Source organism: Rhinopithecus roxellana, chromosome 2 (genome assembly GCF_007565055.1).
Source record: "Rhinopithecus roxellana isolate Shanxi Qingling chromosome 2, ASM756505v1, whole genome shotgun sequence".
NCBI lineage: Eukaryota > Metazoa > Chordata > Mammalia > Primates > Cercopithecidae > Rhinopithecus > Rhinopithecus roxellana.
Genome location: NC_044550.1, coordinates 79,012,031 through 79,024,958, shown reverse-complemented (window position 1 = coordinate 79,024,958; position 12,928 = coordinate 79,012,031). Strand labels below are relative to the sequence as shown.

The 12,928-nt window shown below is 35.3% G+C and overlaps 1 protein-coding gene across 4 annotated transcripts in view; it reads left to right on the top strand.

The window, feature by feature from the left end:
• The window catches only part of INPP4B (inositol polyphosphate-4-phosphatase type II B), an 855,326-nt gene that overhangs the window by 759,577 nt on the left and 82,821 nt on the right, over positions 1 to 12,928 (top strand). For all 4 annotated transcript variants that reach the window (XM_030917305.1, XM_030917308.1, XM_030917317.1 and 1 more), the window contains 2 exons: positions 1,086 to 1,226; positions 5,199 to 5,296. In XM_030917305.1, coding sequence (XP_030773165.1) covers positions 1,086 to 1,226; positions 5,199 to 5,296 — 239 coding nt within the window. The remainder of the gene's footprint in view (positions 1 to 1,085; positions 1,227 to 5,198; positions 5,297 to 12,928) is intronic.

Below are 12,928 nucleotides of genomic sequence, written 5' to 3'. Positions count from 1 at the left end.
CACCTTCAGAGCAAGTTTAAGTCATGAACTGACTCATTGATGCTTCTCATATTCCTGAAAGACTGTTAGCCAGGCTATTGTAAATGGCATTGAGAGCAATTAAACAAAGAAAAATAATGCGCTCATTCATCTGAAGGTAATGCTAACATCTATGCTTGCTAAATTCGTGATATTTGCCAGGTCTCTGTTTCATAGCTAGAAAAAGAAAAGTCTCAGAGTCAGTGGTCCCTACTGTTTATCAATAATGTTACACTAGGAGAAATTAAAAAGATTTTCACAAAGAGGCTCACTATTTGCCCTATGCTTATTTCCCCAATGTGTATCTTACAATCCCACCCCTCTGTATAGTTCTTGAAACACATGGATTTTCTCAACCTCTGGGCAAAACTTTCTAAATTTCTATATTCAATTCACACTGTATCGGAAGATGACAATTTTTAAAATATGTAAGTAGCTACTCTTATTAATCATATTGTATCAATCCTAACTTAAATTTTCAACATTAAAAAGGGGGTAGTTTTTAATGGACATTTCCAATGAAAAATGCTCCTGTGATATGTTAATGCTTCAAAATGACCAGAATTCCCAAAAGTTTCACTCTAAGCAATAAAACCATTACCTTTCCATCAGCCCATCATAAACAGAAACACTCATCAATAGTGATAACAAACAGGCCATACCAAAAAATTATATAACTTATTTGGTTTATTTAGCTTCACTGTATTGAAACAGCAGTCATTAGATTAGTGTTCTTATTCTTAGGACTCATTGAGTTGTAAAGATAAGAAAACAAAATGAGACTATCAATGCACATGACCCTGGGTATACAAAAATGGACTAAACATTTCTTTCCTAAGAAATTCAGAGTGAGGTAGAGAAATCACACATGTATATGAATTCTTACAAACTTTTTTATGTCAAGTAATTTAATAAGGAGATGAATGAATGAGGAAAATAAGCATATAGCAAACAGAAAACTAAATCAGTGCTATATCCCAACCCTTTTATTGTTTTCTTCCAATAAATCTAAAATAACACAAAACAAGTAAGTAATGTTTCTTTACTTTGTCCTCTGCCTTCTTTAGAGAACATTACGTGGTAGAGGTCAAGCTTCCAGCCAGAATGTTTGAGTCGCTACCTCTACAGATTAAAGAAGGACAGTTGCTTCATGTGTATCCAGTACTTTTTAACGTTGGAATCAATGAACAGCAAACTCTGGCTGAGAGGTAAGCTTTGGTGTAAGAGTGGCACTTGAGATTTTTCTTTGTTCCTCTTAAGCACATGATGAGAAGTCCCACGTATCTGCATATAGAACTAACATCGATTTATGCATAACATTTTTCTTTTAATCAGTACCAAATTATTTGAGATAGAAGGTAAATTTTCATATTTAAGGAATCCTGGCCCATGTCAAATTTAAATGTGGCAAAAACATTGAGGAAAATCTTGATGCCAGTACTAAATAAAGCATTCACATTGTTTAACCTTCTTTATTTCCAAATACCTATGTGTGTATTAAAGTTTAGAATTCATGTTTATATATATCTCAGTATTGTAAACAGATAATAGCATCAAATTTTTTACATCTAAAACAGAGTCTTTCTCTTTTTTGTGTTTATTGTAATGGCTATTATTTGGTAATGTTAACTTTTTTTTATAACGACTTGCTCAGTCAACAAATGATTGTACTGTGATCCCATGAGTCACTGTTAAAAACCACTTTTTTCAGCTGGACGCGGTGGCTCATGCCTGTAATCCCAACATGTTGGGAGGCAAAGGCAGGTGGATCACCTGAGGTCAGGAGTTCAAGATCATCCTGGCCAACACGGTGAAACCTTGTCTCTACTAAAAATACAAAAATTAGCCGGGCGTAGTGGCGGGCACCTGTAATCTCAGCTATTTGTGAGGCTGAAACAGAACAATCGCTTGAACTGAGGAGGCAGAGGTTGCGGTGAGCCGAGATTGCACCATTGCACTCTAGCCTGGGTGATACGAGCGAAACTCTGTCTCAAAAAATTAACAAAAAAAATCATAGAGCATACTTTTGAAATATTTTAGAGAAAGAAGTTATCATCTTCTCTGTGGGGGCTGGCTGGAGAAGTTCCTTCACAGGCAACAATTTGGGGAGTTTGATAGTCTTTGGAAGTATAATATTTAACATGCTTTCTTGTCTATAATTCACTCTCCAAGTGACCCCTGCCCCACAGGTAAGTTTAAAAGTACCTAGCACATTCCTTGCTTTGGTAATTAAGCACTTTTGAAGGCTAGTGTCTAGGATCAGATTATATTCTATTTATCTGTATATATTTGTCTTAGCAAATTCAGTGTTTGAGATGAATGATATTCCTGAGCATAAACTATACAACTTGGAGCAGGGAAACAGCACTCCAAATTGCCTCTTCTTTGGTACACTAGAGTAGAGTGTTTTGAGTTGGAATTAACAAGGTCTGTTATTGCAATCTTGAGAGAGATAGGAGACTCTTTAATTCACAGACTTTTCAAAGACTAGTCAGTATTATATTTTCAAAGCTTCTAAAATGGACTAATTTGCATCATTCTTGTCATTGTGACTGTTTTAGTTGTCAGTCATTTTATTTAAGAAGTGTCCTTTCCTTCCCTATCATCTCTCTTTCATACTAAGAATGCACTTTTTTCACACACGGAAGCTGTACAAGATACACAAGACTGGAAAAGGAGGCAAAATGGCAAAGTAGGGAAACCCTGCGAGAAACAGGAGGCCTGAATGTGAATAGCACTCTGACATCAACCAACTGTTAATCTGAGCATATTGCTTGCTCTGTGTTCTCTGAACCTCCTTTTTCTGATTCTGAATTTTGAGCTTTAGCAGCAACATCTACATGTTAGATGTGCTATGTAATCTAGAAGTAATATTTTACTTCTGTTTACTCAAAATCAAAATGTAGATCTTGTATATGACCATTCTTAGATAAATAAATACTATTAGTCTGCTAGGGCTGCTGTAACAAAATACCATAGACTGGGTGGCTTAAACAACAGAAATTTGTTTCTCATAGTTCAGGAAGCTAGGAAGTCCAAGGTCAAGGTTCCAGCCAATTTGGTTTCTGATGAGGGCTCTTCTTCTGGCTATCAAATGACTGACCACATTCTCCCTGTGTGCTCACACAACCTCTTCTTTGTGCCTGTGGACAGAGAGAGCCCACCCTCATAATCTCATTTAACTTGACCCCTTAGGGGCCATAACTCTAAATACTGCCATTTTGGGGGATAGGGTTTCCACATATGAATTTTAGGAGGTGTCCTCAGGATCACCTGAGATAAGTGTGCAGTCTTTTCAACCTGATATTGTTAAACACAGTAGATACTAAATATAAGATGAAGAGAACCCAATGTGGCTCATTTTCTTTCTAATAGCATCTGTGGTCAAATTTAGTCAAGTTGTGGAGGACAAGTTTAGGAGGACAACACAAGCATTTACTCCATAACACTAATATTAAGCAAGTATGGTATTTTTAAAATACCATGTGCTCTGCCAAGCTATGGGACATAAGGAGAATAGAGGGTAACAAGAAGCATGGAATCTGCTTCCTATCCTAAAAGAATGTATAATCCAGTGAGGAAGAGAAGTCAACAAACATTACGTTACAGTTTGGCTCATGCAATAAATAAAGGTGTGGAAGGGACAGGAATTGTGCATAAAAGAAAGTGATTCACAGATGGGAGATGAATCCATGGGGGAAGTATCATAGAAGAGATGAGCCAGGCTTTAAAAGATGAATCAGAATTAATCAAGCCATTAAGGAAAGTAAGACATTCCAGTCAAGAGTGGATAGAATGTTAAAAGTCCCAAAGGCATTGAAATGCTGCTAAGGGAGGACAGTGTAACTACATTCCCACAAGAGGTTTTGGAAGCCTTTGTGGAAAGTTAGATGCTAAATTAAGGAGATTATGAAACATCATCCTTTCAGGGAGGAGAGAAGCATTGAAGTTCAGTGAGCTGATATGATGAAATGTATGTTAGATTAATTTTTCCAACATTTCATTTATTGCATGGTGCAATGAAAGGTACATAGTTGATGTTAAATATTTTTTGTATGGGTAAATTCATTTTTCATTGAGACTGAATGATCTGACCAGGCTCCAGAAAGTAAATTGGAAGTGAGAGAAACTAGAGGCATAGTTCTGTGGTATTTGGAAAACTTTAGGAGAGTCCACACTGGATATAATTAAATGTCTTAATATATATTGACAGCGGTTGAGAAAAAAAAAGGAAGGGATATGAGGTGTGAAAAGACTGAGAAGAGTGGGTAAAGTGAGGAAAAGAGGAAATCCAAAATGATGCCTAGATTTTGAACCTGAATTAGTGCCAAAATATTAGGGACATGCTTAGAAATGGTTCAAAGGAGGAAGTAGTTTTAGTTTGGGGTTATGTTGTATTTGAAGTGGAGTGGGAAAATGCACACTGAAATTTTCTGTTGACATATAGAAATATAGATTTTGATGGAGATACATATTGGAAGCCATTTACATAGCATCCTTTTATAGAGAAACAAGTGGGTTTTACATTTGAACTTGAGAAATTCTCAAAAAGAACACAAGGTTAGTGACACACAGGTAGACAGGTTTGTCTTGAACAAGAGGTGGAAGACTATATGGACAGAACCATTTGACTTCTCAGTATGAACAGAAAAAAATGTCAGCAGAAATGATCTACTGTCTGGGAAATCTGGCTCTACGTGTGCCTATAGCAGTTGATAGTGTGGGCAAAACTGTGTGCAGCCCAGGGTCCAGTGCTGGTCTTCTGGACCCCTCCCTAAGCAGCCATGAGTGAAATGGAAGGTTGGATAGATAATAAGAAAGAAGGTTTTCTTAAACACATACAGAGATGCAGCCCTGCAGCGGAGGTATGGAGCAGGATGGGGAAACTAATATTATCAATTATGTCCATGCACAGAGACTGGTGTTTCATACATGGTATTTCCTCTAAATTCACATTTGATGGTTGTGAGGATATTTGATGCATTAGAAGTGATTAGTAAAATCAGGGCCAGTGGAGATTGGAATATGTTTGAAATCACCATTGTGCATTGTAGCCTGAAAAATGAGACAGACTCTTTCCTTAGGAAATTATTCCAATCTATTTAAAAAGGAAAGGTAAAATGTGCTACTTTTTGGTGCCATTTTATAACTTATAACTGTTTTCTTTCTTCTATTTGTAGGTTTGGAGATGTCTCTTTGCAAGAAAGTATTAATCAGGAAAACTTTGAACTTCTGCAAGAATATTACAAGATATTTATGGAAAAGATGCCTCCTGATTGTAAGTATGTGAGGTAGAGAAGACAACAATAATGGCTTCTTGATTATAAATCTTTAGAAGAGGTCAGACATAGAGGTCATTGGACTAAAGAAGCAGGGGTGAGGATATGAGAGTGATTTTGAAATTATCTGATTTCAAAGACTGATTGCCAAGGTGGCATGGCCAAAACCTGCATCATTCTCTTGATTGCCTTCTTGAATGTGTCCTGCTGTTCATTCTGAGACATTAATTTCATTGCCACTGGAAAATGCCAAATAATAAAAATATGGACCTTATAATTAGACATTTTAATTGGTCTGATAAAAATTTTGTATAATTCTTAACCATATAAAAGACTTGACTAAAGATTTAAGTCTCTATTTATAAGCAACATCAGACATTGGACATGCATGCAGGAGAACATCAGATATAACACCAGTTATACAAGGTAATATTAAGTCAATGTGAATGAGGGAACTAACTTATTAAATATATGTATTGCAGTATTTTGTGCAAAAAAGTTAAGGACCCAAGCCTTTAAAAATGTGTTTTACATGTTTGGAATTTGTCTTGGAGGGGGCTGTTGTTCAATTCTACATTTCTTTTCCCCATTGTATGAAGCACAAAACATTTGAGCAGTCCAAAATCAGAGAGCTGGGAATGTATTTGGAATTCATCTATAAATAGTATAAATATGTTGAGATATTCACAATGATAAGTGAAGTTTTAATAAAGTAGGAAAATTATATTTTAACCAAAAGCTGTAATCAAAGTCTACCTGTTACTACTTGTTGTTTAATCATGAACAATTTGCTCACTGATTTATATTCTGTTGTTTAGTTGAAATATGTCGGGTGGCAGAGCATTTATATCTTCATAACCTAATGAATGTGGTATCAAAATATTACAGTGGCATATGCATGCCCATGTGTGGATAGTTAAAAAAAAAGTCACTTGCAGATTTTATATTATGATTTATATATTTTATTTCAAATCAAATATTATTTTTGGCCAAAATGAACTTAAGTACATGGAGATTCTTTGGCAGCCACATACTTTCAGTATTAAATTTTTTAATGACCTGAAAAGTTAATAATGTAAGTAAAACTATTTTTCTTTAGTAATTAATGAAAAAGAGTTTATTTTAACTTGGTTGTTAATGTTTTTTTAACAAATTATAATTTTTATCAAGCTACTGACAAAAATTCTGAGACTTTTTTCCAAATTATATTTTTTATATTAATTCTCGAAAAGTATATGTGGTCCCCAGGTCAGCAGCATCAGCATCACCAGGAAACCTGTTAGCAATGCAAACCCTCAGGCCCCGCTGTGAATCTACTAAACTCTCCCCGAGTCTGTGTTTTAATAGGCCTTTGAGGTGACTTCTGATTCATGCTAATGTTTGAGAACTAATAATATGCCATCCTTACTCAAAACATGTGTTACAAAGTAGGTTGCTGGCAAAGTCTGTGAAGGGTTTCAGTACTAAAACCAATCATATTGCTAAAGAAATATGTAGAGGCACTGTTGAAATACAAAATAATTATATATTCAAGTAGCTCTTCATAGGAATATAACTTTGAAAAATTGTAGCCCGGGCAACATGGTGAAACTCCATCTCTACAAAAAAATATAAAAATTAGCCAGGCATGATGATGTGCGCCTGTGATCCCAGCTACTCAGGAGGCTGAGGGTTGGGAGGATCGCTTGAGCCCGGGAGACAGAAGCTGCAGTGAGCCAAGATTGTGCCACTGCACTCCAGCCTGGGTGACATAGTGAGACTCTGTCTCAAAATAACAACAGCAACAACAACAACATGTGATTCTATATCTTGCCAATTAAATATTAGACAAGCGTTTTTGAAAACATGTAAATATATTTCTCTCCTTGCAAATAAGATGGAATTTTGTATAAAACCAATTGCATTTCATTGCTTACACAGTTGTCTGAACATACTGGATTTTTTCTGATATTTTGTTTCCGGTATTTTTGAGACAACTCTCTTTGACACAGAATGGAGTTGTAGTATGGCTGTGGTTGTGCTCCATAACAAAAGTACAAATCCAGTCTATACAATTATAATGACATACGGGTTTATTCCTCCTGTAGACACATTGCAAGCCAAAGAATCATTTGAGCTGTGCTCTATTTAAGGAAAAAAAAAAAATAAATCTTTTATAAGAGTATGAGTAGAGGTTAGGCCATTTGCTAAGAAGGAAAAAACTGTCATGCTGGGTCATATCCACAATCCGTATAATCTATTATTTTCCTTCTTTCATAGCGAAATCAAGGGATAATTAGTGTCAATGTTAAAGGGTAGGTTAATTTCTTAAACATATTACTTTCACTTTTTAATTCATTATTGATGTGCTGACTCTTAATTTATTGATCCTCTTTTTAAATGATTTATGAATTAAGCAGGTGAATTCTATTTTTGAAGTAAAAAAAATGTTTCTTCTCCAAAGATTTTCTTAACTTTAAGGGATATCCCTGACTTTTGTGATATCAGGACTTAATGATAAATTAATTTTAGCTTATACATTCACTCCCAGTCAAGTAGTTCTCATCTTTTTACTCTTCTCATATAGAAACATTTGTGGACTAAATATTCTTTCCAAAATGTCTTCTAATTCTGTTATACATGTAGCAATTTTAATTTATAGTCTCAATTCAGCAATCTACAAACATGGAATAGTTTTATTTCAGTAACTACTACCAGTTTTATGAAGCACTCATCAACCTTTAGAAGTTAGTAATTGGGAATAGGAAATGGATAATTAAAGTTGCCAATCAACATGCCCTTTCAATATGTTTAGCATAGTCCAGTGCTTTTAGACTACTTAAAATCTCAGTTTCATTTGGAAGAAATATTCAGCCAAGTTCAGATATTATTATCCTCCACCCCCATCTTCCTTGCAACTGTAGAAAGGCCATTTAGTGGAAGTCTTGGTAGGGCTGGGTGGCCTCTGTGTCTTTCTTTTGGGGAGTTCATGGGATCTAGAACTGGGATGTGCCTGTTACAGAGAAAGAGGCCACATATAGGAATCCCAGAAGTTCCTTTCCTGTAAATCTTTGCTGAATCTTCATCTGCAGAAAATAATATATTATTGGCCCTCAGTATCTGTGTGATCTGTGTCCGTAGATTCAATCAACCCCAGATCAAAAATATTTGAAAAAAAATGCAATGACAAAAATATTAAAAATTTTAAAACATAGTCTAAGCTATTTACATAGAATTTATATTGCATGAAGTATTATAATTAATCTAGAGATAATTTAAAGTATAGGGGATGATGTGCTTAGGTTATTTGCAAACACTATGCCATTTTATATAAGAAAATTGAGCATCTGTGATTTTGGTATCTTCTGGGGTCTTGGATCCAATCCTCGTACCAAGGACAACTTATATATCTGTCAGATAGACAAAGCTGTTGATGACTGCTTTATCTGGGCACATGTATTGTGTGTTTCTCCCACCAAATCTCCTCTGTATGTGATGCAGCTCTCAGACAGTTTTTCTGCTGATTCTAAGGCACGAGAAATCTTCAGAAGTTACTTCCCCTCAGGTCCTACCTGTGATATTCACTGGCCCCTTTGATCAGCCTGGGAATTCCAGTGTGGCAGTTATTAGTGCTTCTCCCTTTTCTTGCTCTAATCTTCCTGTTGGGCTTGATGATCTCAGACATCCTTCACATTCCTTTTTGTGCCTACCTAAAGCATTCAGACACTTACATTTTGTGCTAGAAATAAAATAAAATAGTACTTCTGTAAATCACTAACACAAACTGCTCTGTGTTTAAAGTCACCACCGCATATTATACATGATTCAGGGCTTCTGAAGGAAGCAGATAAAGCCCCTTCTGTCTTCCTCTTCCCTTTAAGGGAGGAAGAACCAGCTATCAAAGTATTACAGCTAAATTCTGTGTCCTTTCTCTAATAATAATGCCCATATCCTTTGTGTTTTATCTGAAACAAAGAAGAAGGATATTGTCATACGGCTCTAATGAAATTGTACCATAATGATTCCTATGCTAGCACTATAAGGGTGAGCTTACTAGCACTGTGAGCTAAGAAAGAAAACAGAGCTTTTGTTTTTTAACCTGTTCTATACCTTTTATACAATATTTCACATTCCAGTGTTTTGTATATAGTGTTTCATCAACTACATCAATAAGGATTATATACAAAATATTTTTTAGAAAAAGAAATTTAGTATTGTAGTGAGGGTATGTAGAATGTTGTGTGTGTGTGTGTGTGTGTGTGTGTGTGTGTGTGTGTGTGTTTATGAACAATTTTTACTGTAAGTCTCACATTAAATTTAGCAGATATTGGTGGAGATAATATTATGTGTAAAAGTCTATTCAGTTTGGATGATGAAAGATGAATAAGATACAGTCTATGCCCTAGTAGCTTTCAATTTAATGACTCAAGGTAATCAAAGAATAATCTACATTAAAGCTAAGCCTCTTTCTGAAACAATAGTTGCTCTTTTGGAGGGTTGATTCATTTTTTGAATAATTTAGTTTTGTTGTTGCTGTTGTTCAAACAATTTTACTTTCTACCAATCACTTCTGACACTCGTTGTATGCATTGTCACAGATTTTATTTTTGCACCAGGAAAAATAAAACATGATCTGCATCACTTATATTTACAAAAATAAGAAAATAGGATAAGAACCCAATATTTTATAGATAACTAATTTCAGAGGAATTATTTGACTAGTTTTCTATGTAGTCCACATAGAAAACATACATTATAAAATGAGAACATTCATAAGTGTAAGGAAAGGAGGACTAAGGATCCCATAAGAAGTAGAAATTATTGGAGAGTGAGTCAAATAAACTAAATGAGAAGAATACCATCCGCGTGAAAATGAGCAAGAATATCAAATGTGTTGATGAAAGAAGAATAAGGATGAAAGTGAAGCTATTGGATTTGATGATTGTGAATCATCAATGACATTTAATGGAGTCTTTAATAAAAAGCATGGACTGAAATCACATTACAGGCATTTAAGGAGAGAATGCATGTTGTATAATTAGAGAAACAGAGTGGTGAAAGCTACTCTCTTAGGAAACGTAACAGTGGATACAAATAGAGAAATTAAAAAATAGGCTGAATGCAACAGAATCAAGTGAGAGAGCTTTTCTTGAGTCTTCTTTTCCCAAGGTGTAAATTGATGCATGTTTAAAGACAGTTGGAAATTTCAGGGTGGAAGTTATGGGCAAAGGATCTATACTTGATCCTGCTGAGAGGTTCTAGGGAGGTAACAATGATGAGGCCCCTGAGACTAACCAGAAAGCTAAAGAGAAGCTGTAAGACGGCAGAGGACTAGGCCTCTCATATGATGCAGAGACTGAAAACATAGTACCCTGGTTTTCAGGGAAAAAGAAATATATGCCATGCCTGCCTGAGGCCCTTTAACACCTGAAGAATTCCAACAAAAGGTCACAGAAAACTCTTGATACAAAGGTTTTGAAAGAATTCTAAATGTAGTCTGGGATTGGTCTTCAGACCTCTGCTGATACAACACTTTCTCTCATGTCTCCCATGGTCCTTTGGTTGCTTCAGAGGAAAAGCTTAAAAAAAAAAAAAAAAAGACTTTGTTCACATCTACCTTACCAACTAAAAATCTGATCAATCATGGTTCTCTCTGATATCCTTTAAAATTATTTTAGCATAATTATTAAGATGTAACCCTTAAATATAATGTGTAAAAGCTGTGAGTGCATGTCAAGGACTTAGGTTTAGTTTAAGTAAACTAATATTTAGTACATTTAGTTAATAGGGCACAGTTTATTTATATTAAGGTATTCTGTGTCCTTTGAACTTACATTTTTAGTTAGCATTTTCCATTTTTAGTATTTCGATTTATCTTAAATCTTATTTAAAATATAGATTCATGGAGCAAAGATGACTTAAGTCAGGGTACAACTAGAAAGAAAATTATAGAAACTAAAAATAATATGAAATTTATGACAAGTAAAAGAACTCCATTGGGACAAGTAAACCTTCCCATGAGAGGATTTCACAGAAGCAGGTGAGAAGGAGGAGCTTTACTCTAAGTACAATGTGGAATATATAAAATTGAATTTTGTTAGGTCAAATAATGGAGCAACTCACCCCTAATATTGAATACTCTGTCCAAACAGCCATTGAATATATACCAAATTTTTCCAACACAGGAGAGAACTCTCTAGTACATCAAGATAATTTTTCCAGAACAAGTATGTGATAATGCTTTTCTGAGTGAGATTATTAGATTTTGTTTTCAACATGAAAGAACAAAGCTACTAAGATATACAGAATCATATTCCATGTATAATAAACTTACAAATTGATACACATGAGGTTATTGCTGAGAATCAGAAAACTAGCTACAACATTTATAACACAGATTGTGCTCTGGAAGAAATCAACACTAGGTTTTGGCAGACTTCTTTAGCAAACTGCATTGTTGGACTCTCCATACTGTTCCAAAGCCACAGACTATGGAAAAGCAGTCAGTATCACCTGTTAACGGATACCTTGTATTAGACAAGGATAATATCACTGAGAAACAGAATATAAATTGACATATAGTTGGTACATATATCAGAGAGAAGAGTTGTACTACATTTTATCTGTCTAATGATAAGAATTAAGCTCCTTAAGTGAGTATTACTTTCACAGTGGTGACTTGATGAGCTCTGTCACAGACCCCAAAAATATATGGTGGAATCAATACTAACAGCACCAGCTGTGTGTGAATGGCAATGCTCCATAAACAAAAAAGGGTGCGTCTGAATACCAATCCACTTTCTGCTTATTTACCTAAAATTGGAATCATGTGTGTTGATATGACACCCCAATGTGACTCATTGCTGCCACAAGTTTCAATGTGCTGCTTTTACTTTCTCAGAACATGCCATGGTTGTTTTTCCTCATTTCTGCTTTTCGGAGCCCTCTATCCTTAGAAACTATCACTTATCTTGAGCCTGGATTCCCAGACTTCACCCACAAAAGGTCTTCAAACAATCAGATTGTTTCTGATTAGCACAGAGACTTTCTGATATAAGTTAACTATTTCCCAGGTTCTACAGTAATTTCTAAGTTACTAATCATTTTTCCATACATGGTAATACTCAGTTTCCTCTGAACAGTTCACATTTATATAAAGAGATCCTTTCTGAATGTTAAGAGAGCCTTCTACATTACAGAACAGTGACTTCAGACGTGGCCATTTTTCTCTCAACTAAGGTTCAACAGTGACAAAAAGCACTTTTAAACTTTGCCACTTTATCATCATACTCTCCTTTCCAAATATCTCTTTTCTCTCTGCATCATTTTCACTGTCTGTAAACTTTGAGGAGGAGGTCAAGCTTATTCAAGAAGGGGTTAACCTGCAAACAAGATCAGGAAGAGAAGGGCAATTGAGTTAGGATATTAGCCTAGGCTATACTGAGGTAAAATTAAAAAATGATGCCAAGTGCTCATTGGCAGTATTCATCAGGCCCCAGACAGGAAATCAAGAAGTCTAGGAATTTACAAATTAAGCAGAATTTGGTGAAGTCACCAAGAGTTTAGCAATACTGAGTTGCTACTAACTCAGGTGCTAAAAGGACAAACGTCAGAGGTAGTGTCACCAGAGGCCAAAAGCTGGGGCTATCCCT